This window comes from Armigeres subalbatus, chromosome 2 (genome assembly GCF_024139115.2).
Source record: "Armigeres subalbatus isolate Guangzhou_Male chromosome 2, GZ_Asu_2, whole genome shotgun sequence".
In the NCBI taxonomy this organism is placed as follows: domain Eukaryota; kingdom Metazoa; phylum Arthropoda; class Insecta; order Diptera; family Culicidae; genus Armigeres; species Armigeres subalbatus.
In genome coordinates, this window is record NC_085140.1 from 283,370,927 (window position 1) to 283,390,930 (window position 20,004).

The following is a 20,004-nucleotide window of genomic DNA, read 5'->3' on the forward strand; positions in this document are numbered from 1 at the left end:
CATGACCCCTCTATTATTTTATTTTTCCGTGTGAATCTCGTCGGAAGTGGGCCTTGCTGTGCCAGTTCATCAGCGTCATACAAACAGTTTTGGTCTAAATACACAATGAATAATAACATCAAGAGACCACATCCGGGCGAAAATCAGGAAAAATAGACGAAAAAGATAAACTAGGGATGAGAGAGTTCGGAGCGGAGAATCGAAGGCAGTTGTTGATAGTTCTTAGAAAAAGCAAGACGTGTCAAATATCTCAAGCGACAAAGGACAGCATGAACATGCGGTAGCCGATTGTAGACGGAAGAGTTAGCTCCGGCCACCGACGAACCCAGCCACAGAAGTGCAGGTCGACCGTCCGATCAAGCCGCAGCCGTACGTTTCGGCCGTCACTTGAAGCCTCAGCAGGACAATCGCAGCTGGACATTGCGGCCCATCGCGGCGTCCCAAGCAAACCGGAACTATTTCTTCTGGGCACTCTGGTCGCCCGATCAAGTCGTGAGTGAGGACACCGTAGATCTTGTTGTTGATCGATTTGAATATTAAGATTTGAATTCAAGGACGGTTTGGAGTATCGTAGATATTGAAAAAGATGTTAAAATGCTGGGCAGGCGCAGAATTTTATCATTAAGCATTTCAATTTAAATCATTTAACTAGAATATGGTAAAGTATGGCGTTGATTCCTAAGAACATTAAAATTACAACTCAAGGATAGTTTGGATCCTCTAGACCATCGTAGTACCCGTAACCTGACCTGTGCAATATTTTTCCGGGATGAAGCAGTTAATTTTGAACATTTTTGCTAAAGAAAGCAAGGCTCCATCTCCTAAAACTGATTTTTGACAGCTGATTTTCGTCTTGGGTCATATATGACCTATCCGTATTAAGGTGGTGTTCGGAATTATTATCAAAGTGTTCAGAAGTTGACTATTGTGCTATAGAAATATTTTAACTATGAGTGTTCGGAATATAAAGCAAAACGGTAAACGCTGCAATAAATGTTTGATAGATGGCGTCTCTGCGTTTCAGCGGAAAACTATGAAGACTTGTCGTCGACGAAAAGTGTTTTTTTTTTGCAAAAGTCCTACTTTGGTTCCATTTCTGTTAGTGATTGGAAATGAAATTGGTTCTTTATACAGAAGAAAGTTGACCAGAGAATAATTTTCTTCAAAGTCAACCGTTTAAGACGAGTTTAGTACTACAGCAACTGTTCGCTAACTGGGCTAAAACACCGGCCCAGTTATCGAACACCGCTTTTCAACTGGGCTGACGAGGAAATTCGCGATGCATTGTTGTGATCGTGTTTTACATGAAGCTTAAAGAATATACCATTCAGAGTCCCCTCGTTACTGAGTCTTTGTTGTTGTTTTTTAACGGATAACTGCTTTTTAACTGGGCTTTGGCCCAGTTAGCGAACGCCCAGTTAAAAAACAGTCCAGTTAAAAAGCGCCCAGTTAGCGAACTGTTGCTGTATCTATTTAATTCCACTACGTTTTGTTATCTTTGCAGATACGTATTCCGACCTCAACTGTGAGGTCGTCTTCAGTGTCTTGTACTTGACTCGACTCGTACCAAGTCACGAAGGTTGTGTATAAGACACGGCTGAACGTAAACTAGGTAAAACAGTATATTTAAACCCAATGGTCGCGACTGGAACTGCTACCGACACCAACGTTGCGATATGAATTTCTGCAGTAACCATACTTTATGGCAAATTCTTCTTAAATCAATATCTCGTATGAGGTGGTGGTCCTGAAAAGATCCGATTTATTTTCAATAATGCGGCTTTCCAAGTAAATGTCTAAATCTAGCAAGAAAAAAATAGTTACAGCCTCCAAATGACTACCGAAAGCCCTTCTTGTGTGAGAACCTTGTAGCTGACTTCTTGGTTTCTACTGATTGTTATGTGGCGTTTGAGGCGATCCTGGTAAACTATCCCTTGTGAGAGAGTCAGTCCATCTTATCGCAATCTCCCACGATTCTCAGAAAGTGTTTTTACTTTTTGAACTCCCACGAGTGGCGCCAAAGAACTCCACTAGCTCCTATAGTCACTAAGTCCACTCTCCCAGCCATATTTGAGTTCAAGATTGTTTTCATATAATACATTTTCAGTCTTGTCCGCATGCTTTTGCGGAGTTCTTCCATAGTGCGATGTATGGCTGGCCGTCATGCTGGATGCACGTTTGGTTGGTTCATACATGCAAGATGACTAAAATCTTGGAATACGATCTGGGAGATGGATGGAAGAGATGGCGCACGCGTTCCAGTGTAGATCTTGCAGCGTCATGGATGTTACACGATTGTTTGCCCTGTATGTGCCATGTTAACAAATGATGGATAAATTATTGCTACCCCATTTAGCAGTGTTTCCATACCTCCAATGATAACGTTGCTTCATGCTAAAATTATAGTCAGAGGACTGGGAAAGCATGAGTACACCGATTAAACTGAAGTCTATAAGTATATTTTTAGAAAAGTACATGCATAACGATATAGAGTTCTTATTCGAATGTTAGCATTAGCATTAGCATTAGCATTGAGCATTTCGCACAATTTCGTAGGTGGTACAAGCCAAGACTATTGTATGAGAGTAGCAACACTTTCATCCGGTACCACAGATATTGATTTGGGACTAATCGCTACACGCTTAAAATCAATAACACAGAGATGTGTTTGCATCACACAAAACGGACCTAATGCGGAACATCCCCTAGATGAGCGATAGTTACACAGCCACAAAAATAGCTCGTGTGGTTTTATTGAAGCTAGGATTTCAATATTTTCAACAGTATTTGGTTCCTCATGAAACAAGGAATCTGTACAAACGTTTACATGTTGAAAAGGACCGTTATCACGACCGTACGAGGCTTTTTTGTGCCTGTGTAACTGTCGCTCATCTAGGGGATGTTCCACATTAGGTCCGTTTTGTGTGATGCAAACACATCTCTGTGTTATTGATTTTAAGCGTGTATCTCTTAGATGGAAGCAATGCACTCTCCAATAGTCGAGATCTGTCCTGGCCACGTCCTTGCGAATGCTGAGGAAGGGAAAGGATGGTTAGTTGGACACCTACTTAAGAAAGATGCAGAGAACTCTACGATCTCTCATAGGTGCCACGGGAGGTTTTTGGATTGTTAGTGTTGAAGGTTTAACAGTAGGAATTGTTCTGGTAGAACGTGAAACACAGAAAGAACTAAGATAGAAAATACAAAGTAGGAAAGGGACGAGCCTGGAATTGAACCCACGACCTCCTGCTTATAAGGCAGAAGCGGTAGCCACTAGACCACCGAGCTCGTCAGTTCTTATTCGAATGTTTATCAAAAAATGTTGTAGTCAGTGTGGGCATGCTTAATGTGTTAGTATAATTCAATTCTAATTGCACTAGAAGCTCCAAAATGAATTTACCAATTGAAATAGATTCGGGTGGATTTTTGACTTCCCTATAGGTTATATGATATACGAAACGGCAGCAATGCCATGTTTGTGGGAAGCAACAATATTCAAGAAGAGGAATAAGAAGAAAATGATTCTTATTCTAGAAGCGGTCTCTATTCATCAATTAATTTTCTTTAAATCTTCTTATATGATGAATAACATTTTAACTTTTCTTCATTTCAATTACAGATTTAATTCGTCACTTATATCACTACTTGTTCGTACTGGAATCAAATCACAACCGTGAAAATACGGGCAATCATCAACAGTACTGCATACTTGTGGAAATGTAAGCCAACTGAAATTGAAGTTACACAATACCAGACATAAAAAAAACTTGCTCTCTTCCAGGCGCATGCGGTAGCAAATGAACCGGAGACAAATCGCGAGTAGAAGCAAAACCAACGGCCCAGAATTCCATTGCGATATTTTCCCTCGAAAATTGAATAAATCGTCCTCATCTGTCCCCTGTCAGGGCGCGCTCGTGTGATTCCACCACACCCGCCGCGGTGCGCCGAGGAAACACCACCGCGGCTCCAACCAACCGGGAAACCAGTTTCGACCCGATGAGAGGCTCTGCGATGGTGACATGTTGCTGCCAGATCAAACGTACGAACAGGCCAACAACAACCGTCCGGGCGACTTCTTACGGCGATCATATGATGAATTCAACCGAATCATCGATCTGAAAGAAATCGATGTCAAGCGGCTGCACCGCAACATTTTCGACAGTGACAACGCGGACGGGTTCGTGGTGCTGACGAATAATGAGATGAAATTTTGTCAGGCCAGTCGGAGCGGTAGCAGCAGCGTGCCCAGCGGACTCGGTGTGAGTGGGCCCGGATCGAGCCGGTGCAGTGGAAAGAGCCCAGGGGGGAAGGAAGACACCGACAGTGCTATTTGGAGCACCAGAGAACAATTGAAAGGCAAGAATGACAATGGCGAAATTGTATCGTCGAATGTGGTAACAAGCCTCGACGGGTCAGGTACGGGGAAGAGTAGAGTTGGTGGGAGGAAAAGTACAGGACGAAGGCATCAACGCTCAACGAGACGACGACGGCCGAACGACAGCAGTAGCTTGAGTAGTTTGAGCAGCGATATCCAGACGGACGTTGGCAGCGAGGATGATAACGGGGGCCCATTAGAGGACTCTGCACTTGATGACGTCCGGCGGGGCAGGGATGAACTGGAAAACGATTACGACAGGACGTCGGATTTCTTCAACAACATTCCGGAGTTTCAAGGTGAATCGCTGGGTCCGTTCAGTTTGAACAAGAGGAACGATTTGAACATCAGAACCAACATCGATATCCTGCGTGCCTGTGAGTTGTTTCTGATGCGAAACCGTATCCGACCGGACTTCTTCTGCAAGTACAAAACAGTTGTCAAGTAAGTGTCCTTCTGTGGTAAAGGGTGTGTTGATAAAATGTTTCATAATTAATTAATGGAATATCTCAAGTATACAAGTACTGAAGTCAATTTTTTTACTATTCCATTTGATAACCTTTTCTCATGAATTTGTGAGGGATACTATACCACACTTTGGTCCATATACTTGTTCTAAATGGAAACTTTTTTGACATATAAGACTTATAAAATTTTAACACATTTTTATCAACACACCCTACTACTCAATGCGGTTGTGCTAAAGATCTAATTAATCGCTTGCCTGTCGCTTTTAGTGCCTCCGTTTCGGCACCTCCTTCGTTTCCGCTGTCAGGGCCGCGGACGCCCGTCGAAAGTACCATTCGTAAGCCAAAAAGTGTGTCTCCACCGATGCAGCGGCCGCCGTCTGCCCATGCGAATCTTGGGACCTCTGCTACCAAATCCAGCGCGGCCATCAATGCGCTCTACAGCGTACCGAATCGTGCCGGCAAGCGGAGACGATTTATTGCTACGTCAAACACAGGTAAGTGGCAGGGCAGCAACGATGAACGGTCGGTGGCGGTGGCAATTCAGAGCAGATTTGGTTTAATGGATATGAATGATACCGTGATTTGGGTCGTGTTTTCGATTTCTTCAACTGGGATATGAGTAGGGCAGATAGTAGTTGAAAAAATAAAGTTATCAAGCTTAGCTTAACTATTAACACGTAGTTTCTGCGTCGTGATAAACCTGGGAAAATCAAATTCATCCTATTAAAACGTTCTAAGAATGATATTTTTGCAATAAAAAAAAAATGGCAAAATTTATTAAATTTTTTGTTGTTTCAAATCAAAATTGATTTACACGATACTATCATGAATTGAATACCACAAAATATGTTTTTTTCTTTTAGAAAAAAAAAACTTGATAAAAAGCGATTATAAAATATGAAAATATGCAGAATAAATAAGAAAAAGCCATACAATGGAGCACATTTTAGGCCTGATAGATTGTTTCGATTTGCCGGAGGCATGGTGACTTCTTGCAATTTGCATTTGACGGCAGCGTGAATTTATTTTTAAAATAAATGATGAAATTTTAGTCAACGTATATGGTTAGCCTATTTAGTTAACAATAAGTCATTTATTCAAAAGCGCGAGATGAAAGAACCATAACGCGTATGGGGCTGAAATAATGGTAGAGCGTTTGCTTAGTTATGCTGAACAATCATAATTTGAGTTTCAGCTTTGTACAAAAACTATTACGCTAGATTTGGGCTTTTGGAAATGTATGTAGATAAACGTGTGGTGAATTTGAATTCACCACGGGCTTCATTCTATAATCACCTTAAAAACGTCATCTTTACAAATTTCAAATTTGTGCGATAAGTAAGAATATTTACAATGTGGAAACTTCTATATATCGGAATATCTTAAGTAGTCTTAATAATTTGATAAATTTTCGACGGGTTTATATGATATTTCTTCTTACGAAAATCACGACTTATGTTGAGTAAATCGTAAAAAACTAAAATTAAGATTCGAATGGAAATTTCGCATGGGCAGTTCACAACGCTCAAAACTAAAATTAAGATTCGTATGGAAATTTCGCATGGGCAGTTCACAACGCTCATTTTCGCCTGCTATGCAGGACAACGTCTGCCGGGTCGACTAGTATTTGATATATACCACCATCAAACGGCCAAGTAATAAACTAACCAGTGCCTCATATCAAAGCACACGCCTTCCTGCATAACCTTTTTGAAAAGGTTCAGTTCAAAATGGGTAGGTTTTACATAAATATAAATAAATAAAAAATAAACATAAATAAAAGTAAAAAATTAAATATAAATAAACATAAAAATCACTGTTTTTGTACCTTTTTTTACAAAAACCCCTCCCTGCAAGTTATCCACCACCTATCCCAAATTGACCAAACAATAAAAAAGTTTTAACGATTTCAATTTGGGGTCAATATGACCCCAGAGCCCTCCTTAGCCGTGCGGTAAGACGTGTGGGGATGTAATGCCAATTAGAAGAAGAAGAAATATGACCCCAGAGCACAGACAACGTAAGTTTTTTGAAAAAAGTACACTGTAGTGCTTATTTTCAAGATATTTGAAGCGAATTCGCAACTGGGGGACAGATCTCGGCGAGTTTTACCAAACTACCAAAAATTAGGAGAATCGGTTGAAAACTAAAAAATTGCAGCCTTTCAAAGTGGCCGGGGTCATATTGACCACAGACAAAAGGTTTAAGTCCCTCGCAGGCCTGGTAACGGGTCACTATTTTTGAGCTCAAGTCACTTTTTCTAGCAAAATATCATTATTCAACTATTTTAGGGCCCAAAACTCAGGTTTGATCAAAATCCAGTGTTTGTAGAATACATCGTGCTAAACGCTTAGAAGAGGAAAAAAATTGAAAAAATTAAGTACCCGTCGAATGATATTTTCCTTAATAGTGAAATGATGGCTCTAGAAAAAATGAATGCTGAACCTTAACCGGGATTCGCATCGTTATAAAAAGTACAACACCTTCGAAAACAGCTCGCTTGTCGTTCACAAAAGGGACGAGACATGAGTGATCTAGGACCTGGGAGGTTATGACTTGTTGGAACGAAAGTCTCTCCTTATTTCTTCGTACCTGCTAGTGACAGTGCAAGTAGCTTTTCAGCTGTGGTGTGTTGTAGAGGTTCTATGGCACCACATGTGAATTTTGTATATTATAAGATTAACAGAAAGGACCCAGGAAATCTAGAAACCAAATACATTCGCAAGTTAGTGATATTAATCAAGAGTGAACGAGGATTTGCTAAAATATTCATCGATACACAGACCGCATCGTGCTTTCGTGGTGTGCGGTTCTATTTTCTCTTTGCGAAAGGAAGTTTTTAATACTACCCGAAGCTACTTTAATTTCAACAGTGCTCCTCAGCGCTATTTGTACCCATTGATCCCGTTACGATCTTTGCGAGGACCCGTGCCTTCGTTTTACTTTGGACCCGTTTGCGGAAGTAAAATTCCGACAAGCGGTGGTAATCCTGCAGGGACACCGTTCTGAGAAAAAAAACTCTTAGAAGGTCACTTCTCTACGCTCAGCAATGAGCATTAATAAAAACAAGAGGAACAACAAGGTTTCAAGACCGTCCTACCCAAGCGCGGAAAAAAATATAAGGAAGCTGGAGACTTCAGATGTTCCTTCTAACTCTAACATTGGAAATAATTCTTCTCCTATCGAACTGAGCAATCAGTTCGATTTGATCAATGACGAAATTGAGCAAATCGAATGTACCTCTAGCCTAGGTAATTCGATCCATGCGAAAAAGCAAAGGATTCCGCCAATTGTGGTATCTGTTGCCGAGTTTTCTGGCTTTAGGAATTACAGTTATCGCCGAGCTTCCGAGCCAAGCGCACGTTCTTTTTTTCGTTACGCTCGTCTACGGGAGCCGTCCACTTTTAAATTTTGCATTTATTCGGTCGTTCAGTTTACGAATATCCCATCGCGATATTTGCGGACGTCTCCTCGGTGAGACGCTTACGTGTTCGCAATGCAACGACGCGAAAATATTTTCCGCATAGACTATGCGAAAGTACCAAGAAAACCGTCCTACGAGGAACTACACTATTTCGTCAGTCAAGTTCTCGGTATGAAACGCGACGAAGTGATACTGCATATTTAGTTGTGCATTCGTGAAAGCAAGCAGCCTCGCAGTGGCCGAACGCATCGTTCGCGAGCACGATGGTCAGCATGAGATGGAAGTAGACAAAAAAATGTATCCCTTGCGTCTATGGATGGAAGACGGAGGCACTGACGTGAAAATACTTGACCTGTCAGAAGATGTCCAAGACAAATCCATTATCGACTTCATGAAGAAGTACGGAGACATCATATCGATCCGAGAACTTTTCTGGGACTCCAAATACCACTTTGGTACCATTTCGACCGGAGTGCGCGTGGTTCGCATGGTCGTCAAAAAAAACATCCCCACTACAATCACAATAGATTCAGAGACCACGTACATCTCTTATAATGGGCAGTTACAGACCTGTAGGCACTGTAATGAGCTAGTCCATAATGGTATTACGTGCATCCAGAACAAAAAGTTGTTACTTCAAAAAATGCAAGCGGACATGGGGTCGTATGTCAACGTAGTGAAACAAGCCACTGCCTCAAAAGAGGTGATGGAAAAAGTAAATGATAAACCACGCGCTACGCAGACGAAGCCCGCTGCCGATCAACAGTCCCACCGACAAAGAACAACTACCGCTCCATCTCTATCAACGTCCAACGATCTGATGGCACCACCAGCACCCCCCTCGCTGACCGTCCCGACGACACACACCGACTCCGATTTCCCCCCACTAAGGCCCAAGCAACTACAGTCATCCAACGACAACATACAACGACGCGCCGATGAACACGATACAGACAGCTCTACAACATCATCAAACAACAGACGTTTACGCAGCCGACATCCAGGCAAGAAGATGCGACCCAACGACGAAAATTAGAAATACAGATATGTCTAGTTACAACATCGCTACCATTAATATTAACAACATCACAAGCGAGACCAAACTGAACGCCCTTAGGACGTTCATACGTGCACACGAACTTGACATCGTCTTTCTACAAGAAATTGAAAACGAACAATTGTCTATCCCTGGCTTCAATGTAGTGTGCAATGTAGATCATGCCAGGAGAGAGGGACAGCGATCGCAGTTAAACAACACATCAAGTTTTCGTACGTCGAAAAAAGCCTGGATGGACGCATAGTAACAATAAGAGTCAACAACACAACTCTATGTTGTTGCTACGCACACAGCGGATCAAACAACAGAGCCCAAAGAGAACGTCTCTTCGACCAAACCATCGCATACTACCTCCGCCACGATACACCCAATCCAATACTAGCCGGAGACTTCAATAGCGTAATACGTCAATGCGATGCAACCGGCAACAACCACAGTCCAGCACTTCAACGACTAGTACAACAGCTACGGCTAATAGATGTATGTGAAAAACTCCGACGAAGCGTCGCCGGCCCGACGTACATCACGCACAATTCAACCTCTCGATTCGACCGCATATACACAAGCGATAGCCTACGAAACGAACTGCAAACCACAGACATCCACGTTTGTAGCTTTTCAGACCACAAAATCGTGACACTTCGTATATGCCTCCCAAACCTAGGAAGAGAACCCGGTCGCGGCTTCTGGACACTCCGCCCGCACCTCCTAACAAACGACAATGTGGAAGAATTCAAAGCTCGATGGCAATTTTGGACACGCCAGAGACGTAATTACCCATCGTGGATGACGTGGTGGATACATTTCGCAAAGCCCAAAATAAAATCCTTTTTTCAATGGAAGTCGAAAATAGTAAACAACAGCTTCAAATGCGAACACCAGCGTCTGTACGCTGAGCTCAGACAAGCGTATGACAACTACTACAACGATCCCACTGTACTTTCAACTATAAACCGCATAAAGGGGAAAATGCTATCTCTGCAGCGAGAGCACACCAACGCCTTCCTTCGAATTAACGAAACGTTCGTCGCTGGCGAAGCACTTTCGTCATTTCAACTCGGAGAAAGGAGGAAGAAGAAGACTACCATCGCACTCATACGAGGAGAGCGTGATGAAACCTACGACACATCCGAAGCGATAGAACAACATCTCTACGAATACTTTAAACAACTCTATACAGAAGAAGAACAACAGCCTCCAGAAGACAACACATTCGGAATGGATCGAGTAATTCCAGACAACGACGAAGCTAATGCTCTATGTACGGAAGAAATATCCACAACCGAAATTCTCTCAGCAATCCGAAATGCAGCCCGCCGAAAGTCTCCCGGAAACGACGGAATCCCCAACGAGTTCTACAGCCGCACGTTTGACATCATACACCGAGAGCTCAACCTAATCCTCAACGAAGCGCTTTCTCAACATTTTCCAACAGAGTTCGTCGATGGCGTAATTGTCCTCGTCAAGAAGAAGAATAGCAACGATACTGCTCGTGCCTACAGACCGATTTAACTGTTGAACAGTGACTATAAAATCTTCTCTCGCGTCCTAAAAATCCGTCCCGAAAAGGTAAACAAAACGCACAACATCATCTGCAGCGCTAAAAAATGTGCGAATCCACCCCGCAGGATTTTCGAAGCCATATTATTTCTCAAAGATCGCCTAGCGTGTCGAATCCAATAAAAACAGAGAGCGAAATTAATAAGCTTCGATTTCGATCACGCGTTCGATCGGGTCCGTCTCTCGTTCCTCCACCAAACCGGTTTCACTCGGTGTCAATCGAGACTTCGTTAACCTACTTGCTCGAATAGCCAACCTCTCATCATCACGTCTCCTAATCAACGGTCATCTCTCGGCTGCTTTTAGAATAGAACTTTCGGTTCGCCAAGGCGATCGATGACCAGTTTGCTCTTCGCTTTCTACCTCCGCCCCCTCATCAGCAAACTTGAACAGATCCAAGGAAACAAACTGGTCGTCGCGAAATGCAGATGACATCACCATCATATCAAGCACCGTTCAGGCCATCATCGAATCGAAATCCTTTTTCTCTCGGTTTGAATTCGCATCTGGGGCAAAACTAAACCTGCAAAAAACCCTCTCAATAGATATCGGCGACACGAACGGCCCCAACACACTAATCGTGCCGTGGCTCCAAACAACGAGCACAGTGAAGATTTTGGGCGTTGTATTTGCAAACAGCATCCGCCTGATAGTAAGATTTAATTGGAATGCAATGGTCAACAATTGCTTTCACATCACATGGTTACACGCCGGACGCTCACTCTCATTGCACCAGAAAGTCACTCTTCTGAACGTTTTCGCCAGCTCAAAGGTATAGTACCTATCGTCAATTCTCCCACCGTCGTCCATCCACACAGCCAAACTAACGAAAGCAATGGGTAATTTCCTTTGGCGCGGTATTCCCGCACGCATTCCAATGCTACAACTGGCACGGCCAAAAAACAAGGGTGGCCTAGGTCTAAAACTCTTTACACTCAAATGTAAATCCCTCCTGCTTAACCGTCACATGCAGGAGGCGAACTGTATGCCTTACTATAGTACCCTCATGGTACCAACCAACGGTATCCTCGCCCGCTGCCATGCGGACCTACCCGATGTGAAGACAATAAGACAGCTTCATAATCAAATCCCCGCACAGATAATGATTAACCCGTCGGCCGAAGCTATACATCGACATCTCATAGAGCCGACGGAAGAACCAAAAGTCCATACGGCACACCCTAACATACGATGGACCAAAGTCTGGCGCAATATTATTTATTTATCATCAGACTAAGGATGAAGTGGCCTGTGCTGCACATAAAAGACTTCTCCATTCAGCTCGGTCCATGGCTGCACTTCGCCAACCACGCAGTCTGCGGAGGGTCCGCAAGTCGTCCTTCACCTGATCGATCCACCTTGCCCGCTGTGCACCTCGCCTTCTTGTTCCCGTCGGATCGTTGTCGAGAACCATTTTCACCGGATTACTGTCCGACATTCTAGCTACGTGCCCGGCCCACCGCAGTCTTCCGATTTTCGCGGTGTGAACGATGGATGGTTCTCCCAACAGCTGATGCAACTCGTGGTTCATTCGCCTCCTCCACGTACCGTCCGCCATCTGCACCCCACCATAGATGGTACGCAACACTTTCCTTTCGAAAACTCCCAGTGCACGTTGGTCCTCCACGAGCATCGTCCAGGTCTCGTGTCCGTAGAAAACTACCGGTCTAATAAGCGTTTTGTAGATAGTCAGTTTGGTACGGCGGCGAACTCTATTCGATCGGAGCGTCTTACGGAGTCCAAAGTACGTACGATTTCCAGCCACTATGCGTCTCCGAATTTCTCTGCTGGTATCGTTATCGGCGGTCACCAGTGAGCCCAAGTGCACGAATTATTCAACCACCTCGATTTCGTCACCACCGATAGAAACTCGTGGTGGGTGGCTCACATTGACCTCTCTTGAGCCTCTTCCTATCATGTACTTCGTCTTCGACGTATTGATGACTAGTCCAATCCGTTTAGCTTCGCTTTTCAGTCTGATGTAGGCTTCCTCCATCCTCTCAAAGTTACGTGCCATGATATCAATGTCGTCGGCGAAACCAAATAACTGGACGGACTTCGTGAAAATCGTACCACTCGTGTCAATCCCTGCCCTTCGTATTACTCCCTCCAAATCGATGTTGAATAGCAGACACGAAAGACCATCACCTTGCCGTAACCCTCTACGCGTTTCGAAGGGACTCGAGAATGCCCCTGAAACTCGAACTACGCACATCACCCGATCCATCGTCGCCTTGATCAACCGTATCAGTTTATCCGGAAATCCGTTTTCGTGCATTAGCTGCCATAGCTGGTCCCGATCGATTGTATCATATGCGGCTTTGAAGTCGATAAATAGATGATGTGTGGGCACGTTGTATTCGCGGCATTTCTGCAATACCTGACGTATGGCGAACACCTGGTCTGTGGTAGAGCGTTCACCCATAAATCCCGCCTGGTACTGCCCCACGAACTCCCTTGCAATTGGTGTTAGTCGACGGCATAAAATTTGGGAGAGTACCTTGTAGGCGGCGTTCAGCAATGTGATTGCGCGGTAGTTGCTACAATCCAGCTTATCGCCCTTTTTGTAGATGGGACACACGACACCTTCCATCCACTCCTGCGGCAGAACCTCATCCTCCCAAACCTTGGTAATCACCCAGTGCAGCGCTCTAGCCAGTGCTTCACCACCGTGTTTAAACAGCTCTCCTGGTAGTTGGTCAACTCCAGGGGCTTTGTTGTTTTTCAGCCGGCCGATCTCCTCCTGGATTTCCTGGAGATTCGGAGCCGGAAGTCGCATGTCTTGCGCGCGTGCTCCTAGGTTCATTACCATACCGCCACCGTTGTCTGCCATATCGCCATTCAGGTGCTCTTCGTAGTGCTGCCGTCACCTTTGGATCACCTCACGCTCGTTTGTAAGAAGGTTCCCGTTTATGTCCTTACACATATCGGGCTGTGGCACGTGGCCCCTACGTGAACGGTTCAACTTCTCATAGAACTTTCGTGCGTTATTAGCGCGGTACAGTTTCTCCGTCTCTTCACGGTCTCGATCTTCCTGCTGGCGCTTTTTCCTCCGGAAAATCGAGTTTTGTTTGTTCCGCGCCCGTTTGTATCGTGCCTCGTTCGCCCTCGTGCGGTGTTGCAGCAATCTCGCCCTTCTGCATTCTTCTCCTCAACTAACTGCTCACATTCGCCGTCATACCAGTCGTTTCTCTGATCCGGAGCCACCGTGCCTAGTGCAGCGGTTGCGGTGCTTCCAATGGCGGATCGAATATCTCTCCAGCCATCTTCAAGAGATGCTGTGCCTAGCTGCTCTTCCGTTGGGAGTGCCACTTCCAGCTGCTGCGCGTAGTCGTGGGCTAGTCTACCGTCTTGTAGCCGCCCAATGTTAAGCCGCGGCGGACGACTCCGACGCGTGTTGATCACCGTCGAGAGTTTTGAGCGCAGACATACTGCGACGAGGTAGTGGTCGGATTCAATATTCGCACTGCGGTAAGTGCGTACGTTCGTGATGTCGGAGAAGAATTTACCGTCGATTAGAACGTGGTCGATTTGGTTTTCCGTTACTTGATTAGGTGATTTCCATGTGGCCTTGTGGATATTCTTGCGGGGGAAGAAAGTGCTTCGGACTACCATTCCGCGGGAGGCTGCAAAGTTTATGCATCGTTGGCCGTTGTCGTTCGATACGGTATGCAGACTATCCGGTCCGATGACCGGTCTATACATTTCCTCCCTTCCTACCTGAGCGTTCATGTCACCGATGACGATTTTGACGTCCCGCAGTGGGCATCCATCGTATGTCTGCTCCAGCTGCGCATAGAACGCTTCTTTCTCGTCGTTGGATCTCCCTTCGTGTGGGCAGTGCACGTTGATGATGCTATAGTTGAAGAAACGGCCTTTTATCCTCAGCTTGCACATCCTTGCGTTGATTGGCTGCCACCCAATCACGCGTTGGCGCATCTTTCCCAGCACTATGAAGCCGGTTCCCAGCTCGTTGGTGGTGCCACAGCTTTGGTAGAAGGTAGCCGCTCGATGCCCGCTTTTCCACACTTTCTGTCCTGTCCAGCAGATTTCCTGCAGCGCTACGACATCGAAGTTGCGGGGATGTAATTCATCGTAGATTATCCTATCGCAACCTGCGAAGCCTAGCGACTTGCAGTTCCATGTTCCACCAGGACTTGGGCTTGTGCGCTTTGAGCGGCACACGGTCGCTTTGGCGGAGCCTACTTGCGGATACATGCAGCTTTTTATAGAGGTTTAACAAACCCCACCACAGGCGGCGCCACAACTCGCAGATGGCCTGGGGAGGGATCGTCAAGCCCTTGGACATAGTCCCTGCTGCCCCCAATATTAACGCAATATTAACGCACCACAATTATCTCCATCACAAAAAAGCAGCCTGTACATGATAATAAATGCGAAGGTCGCACACAGGAAGCTATACCATACTATTGGACGCGCCGATAACGATACATGCTTGCATTGCAATGGGACAGTAGAGACAATCCGACACAAATTCAATGAATGTCCACAAGTCACCCAGGCTTGGTTACATATTCAACACAAGGTGAACACAATTATTCCCGGAAGGCGTCTACTCACTCTCTCCGACCTACTGACCCCAACGTTAGACGATATACCACCTACTCTGAAGACAAAAATTCTCAAACTGTTCGTCGCATACGTCACCTACATTATCAACGTCAATGGAAGAGTAGATGTCCATGAATTAGATTTCTACCTGACATGTGAAGTTTGAATAATTCATTGTAATAATTCTTTTAATCTGCACGACCAATAAATGTTTTATAAAAAAAAAAAAAAAATAAAGACTTTGAGTAACCTTCAGGGGATCAAGGTTTCATTCCAGATTGCCAGGAAGGGTGACTGCCGCGTTTTTCCGGGATCCTTTGACGATCGCAAATGTCTTTTTCAGTATTTAACTGAGAAGCGGCATAAATTCTTCACATACGACGACAAAACTGAGCGATTGTTCAAAGTCGTCTTGAAAAGTCTCCCCAGTGATGATAAATCACTGGATGATATTAAAATTGAAATTTCTCAATTACTTGGATTTTCACCAGTCCAAGTAATTAAGATTCTCAGATTAAGATGAAAAAGAAATCTCGCTCTGATACTTCCCAGAGGGGTATTTCTCAAGAATTTAATTTAGTTCACTTTAATAAAAGTAAACTAAATAATATGAAAAGTTTGGAAAAGGCCTGAATTATGCCACATGTCCGTGTTACATGCTAACATTTTCGCAGGCCTGTGGGAAATTTCCAAAACCCCACTCAGAGCCGTAAGTGCCAAAAGTGGAATCATGGAACGAAACATTTCCACATGGATGCTAAATGCATGATTTGTGGTGGAGCCTTTCACGCCAAGGACGCCTTTACTGTGAGAGAAGATTCCAATAAATTCAAATGTGCCAATTGTGGGGACAATCACAAATCCAATTTATGGGAATGCCCCTCACGCAAAAAAGTTTTGAATTCCGTGCAAAATTGATAAATGGAAATTCTAATGGGATCCCAGATTTGCTATGTAAACATATTTCAAACGCTCAAAATCTGCAATAATTTTCCGGTCGAGCAATTCATACCCACCACAATCAAGGAACAAATTTTACTCCTGCCTTTCACCGGGTAACGAGCAGTTCGTCGAATTCTAATTGTTCAAACACGCCCATCTATGCAAGCATCACTACAGGCAGACAAAATTTCATTTCTGAAAATTTACCGACGATGAATGCTTTTCATACCCATTCTTCAACGGAAAATAACGTTCGTTCTGACGACTCATGTAGCATGTCTGCTTCCGACTTTGATTTTCTAAATGAACAATTGCATCACATGATTGATGCAATGTTCAAAGCAAATACCGTGCGGGACCGAAATCCGTACAGCACCGAAATCCGTCCATCTCATGAGATATCAATAAATTAAAGGAGGTTAAAGGTAATTAATGTAGAAATAATTAATCTCATCCTGTTCAGATACTTGACAGTAAGCTTCTAGGGCATAGAATTGGAAAGAAGGCTTTGAAATTAAAACAACAAAAATCAAAAACAAATCTCCACCCACCAAACGCGGAGTTTGTGCCGCCATTTTGTTTTCGGGTAGAGCATAATTGCACCAAAATTAACTGTGTTTTAATTGCTAATTGCAAATCATTACATAAGATAAGCGGAATACAAATCAAAGGGATCGCTTCTCAAGGTGCGTATCGAACTATTTACAATGGTAGTTTAGTCAATCAGACTGTTTCAATTTAAATATTTAGTTAAGAAATAGCTGTACGGATTTTGATCCTTTGATTCGAAATCCGTCCACGGTGGACGGATTTCGAGTCAGGAGTAGTTGATTTAATTCATTATTTTATCATGTTTTTCGTAGTTTTCAATGAGTAAATGTGAAACACTTCAAAAGTAGAAGCCTTCATGCGCCTGTGTCAATGACAAACGTTTTATTTAAATTCGATTCTTATTTTCTAATGACTTTTTCATATACTAAGGTGCTTAAGTGTACGGATTTCGATGCCCCACGGTACCAAAACTGAATCTGTTCAGCTATTGATATTAAATTCACTCAAAATTGTTATTGGACTTCGTTTTAATGGATCCAAATAATTCTTTGAAAATTTAAAATTGGAATGCCCGCTCTTTAAAGGGTAAGGAAGATGAATTATTCAACTTCCTATCAGTTCATAACGTGCACATTGCCATTATAACTGAAACATATTTATAACCTGATCTTTTTCGTCTTGACAGTGCCTGTGGTGGGGTCGCCTTTATCATTAACAGACGCATCAAACATAAATTATATTCTTCGTTTGAAACCAAAGTTTTTGAAACCTTGGGTGTTTCTGTCGAATCAAGTTTTGCACAATTCTCTTTTATTGCTGCCTACTTGCCTTTCTAGTGCAATGGGCAGCAAAGGAATTTGTTAAGAGCTGATCTTAAAATTTTAACTCGCAACTAATTCAAATTTTTCATAATTGATGACTTCAATGCCAAACACCGTTCATGAAATAATGTTCAAAGCAATTCCAATGGTAAAATTTCATTTGTAGATTGTTCTGCGGGATATTATACTATTTAACATCCCAATGGACCAACCCGTTTTTCTTCCAGTCGAAATCCTTCTACAATTGATTTAGTTTTAACGGATTCATGTCAGCTGTGTGGCCAATAGGTAACTCATGCTGACTTTGACTCTGATCACCTTCCTGTGACGTTTGAAATCTCACAGGAAGCCATTAACAATCCTGCTGATTGGGATTTATATAAAACGTATATCGATAGGAATTTTGATGTTGATATTCCTCTCGATACCAAAAGTGATATTGATAATGCTCTCGTATCTTTGCCAAATTTAATTGTCGAAGCCAGAGGCATTGCAATTCCTAAATGTGAAATTAAATTCAACTCCATTATTATTTATTGACGACGATCTTCAGCTACAGATTCGTCTTAAAAATGTGAGGCGAAGGCAATACCAAAGAACTCGCGATCCGCGTTGAAAGTTATTTGGCGAGATTTGCAAAATGAAATAAAAAAAACTTTTTACTTTTCTGAGAAATACCAACTTTGAGAATAATGTCTCGAAGTTGGATCCCAGTTCGAAACCTTTTTGGATACTAACGAAAATTCTTAAGAAACCTCAAAAGCCAATTCCAGCGCTTAACGAGGGAAATAAAATTTTATTATCAAATGGCGAAAAGGCTCAAAAACTTGTTCAGCAGTTCGAGAGTGCCCATAATTTTAGTCTAGGTCTCACTATCCAATCGACGATCAGCTTACACGGAGCTTCGAAGACATTCTCAATCAAGAGAATGTTTTCTACCCTTCGTTGGAAACTAATTTGGATGAAGTGAGATCTATTACTAGAAAATTTAAAATTTGAAAGCCCCGGGTGATTCTACATACCTATCAAAAAACTTCCTGAGAGCTCTTTATCCTTTTTGGTTAATTTATTAAACAAATGTTTTCAATTGGCATACTTTCCAGATAAATGGAAAAACGCCAAAGTTGTTCCAATTTTGAAGCCGGACAAAAATCCAGCTGAAGCTTCCTAGTTATCGCCCAATCAGTTTGCTTTCTTCAATAAGCAAACCGTTTAAAAAAATATTTTAAATAGAATTATGATTCATATTAATAACAATTCTATTTTTGCTGATGAGAAATTTGGTTTTCGCCATGGGGATTCAACCACCCATCAGTTATTAAGAGCTTTGAATTTAATTCGGCTCAACGAATCTGAAGGATATTCGACTGGAGTTGCTCTTCTTGATATAGAGAAAGCAATTATTTTATAATCAAACCTTCATGCCAAACACTGTCAAATGCTTTCTCTATATCAAGAAGATCTTTCAGATTTGTTGAGTCGAAATAAATTCGTAACTCTTCATAACTGATGAGTGGTTGAATGTCCATGGCGAAAACCAAATTGCTCATCAGCAAAAATAGAATTTCCATTGATATGAACCATCATTCTATTTAAAATAATTTTTCAAACAGTTTGCTTTTCCCATTTATCTGGGCGTGTATATGCGGTCTTATAATTGTCCTTTCCTTGCTCATTCTACACCGGGACACTTCCAGGGCGATAAAAATGATAATGTTAAAAATTCACATAAATAAAGGAAATAATGTGGCGTCATTTGCACGTGGGACAAATCACGAATACGCTGTGATCGACAAAACGTCGTCGACAAAACTAAGAAAATCGGCTTTTTTACTTACAGCTATGTGGTATGAATTGTAGCTTACGAGCTTGCAAAAATATCCACGGTATCTTATAAATAATGATGGTGCAAATATTATCACACATACGTCATGAAGGGACAGAGATTTCCATTTTACTAGCACTTGTCTGTGATTTTGAAACTGTGTAATGAATGTATAATTTAACATAGTTCATATAAGCCTGTAGGCTTAAAATGTGTAAATAATATTTTGTATATTTTTTCCACACATTAAAGTGATAGATTCGGAATGTGCATAAGCTATAGCTCTACATTTTCATTGCGTTAACATATTTGGACATCCCAAAAAGTTGCTCAACCCCGGTTACATTTTTTCTTCGTCGAAAATTCATAAATTTTAATCACACCAACATACTTATGTTAATCCAAA

At 42.7% G+C, this 20,004-nt stretch overlaps 1 protein-coding gene across 2 annotated transcripts in view; it reads left to right on the top strand.

Moving 5' to 3' along the window:
* Window positions 1-20,004, top strand: part of LOC134212331 (myosin-I heavy chain) — a 376,227-nt gene that overhangs the window by 197,607 nt on the left and 158,616 nt on the right. For both annotated transcript variants that reach the window (XM_062690082.1, XM_062690083.1), the window contains 3 exons: window positions 3,620-3,719; window positions 3,782-4,819; window positions 5,113-5,339. In XM_062690082.1, the coding sequence (XP_062546066.1) occupies window positions 4,020-4,819; window positions 5,113-5,339 (1,027 nt within the window). In that variant the 5' untranslated portion in view covers window positions 3,620-3,719; window positions 3,782-4,019. The remainder of the gene's footprint in view (window positions 1-3,619; window positions 3,720-3,781; window positions 4,820-5,112; window positions 5,340-20,004) is intronic.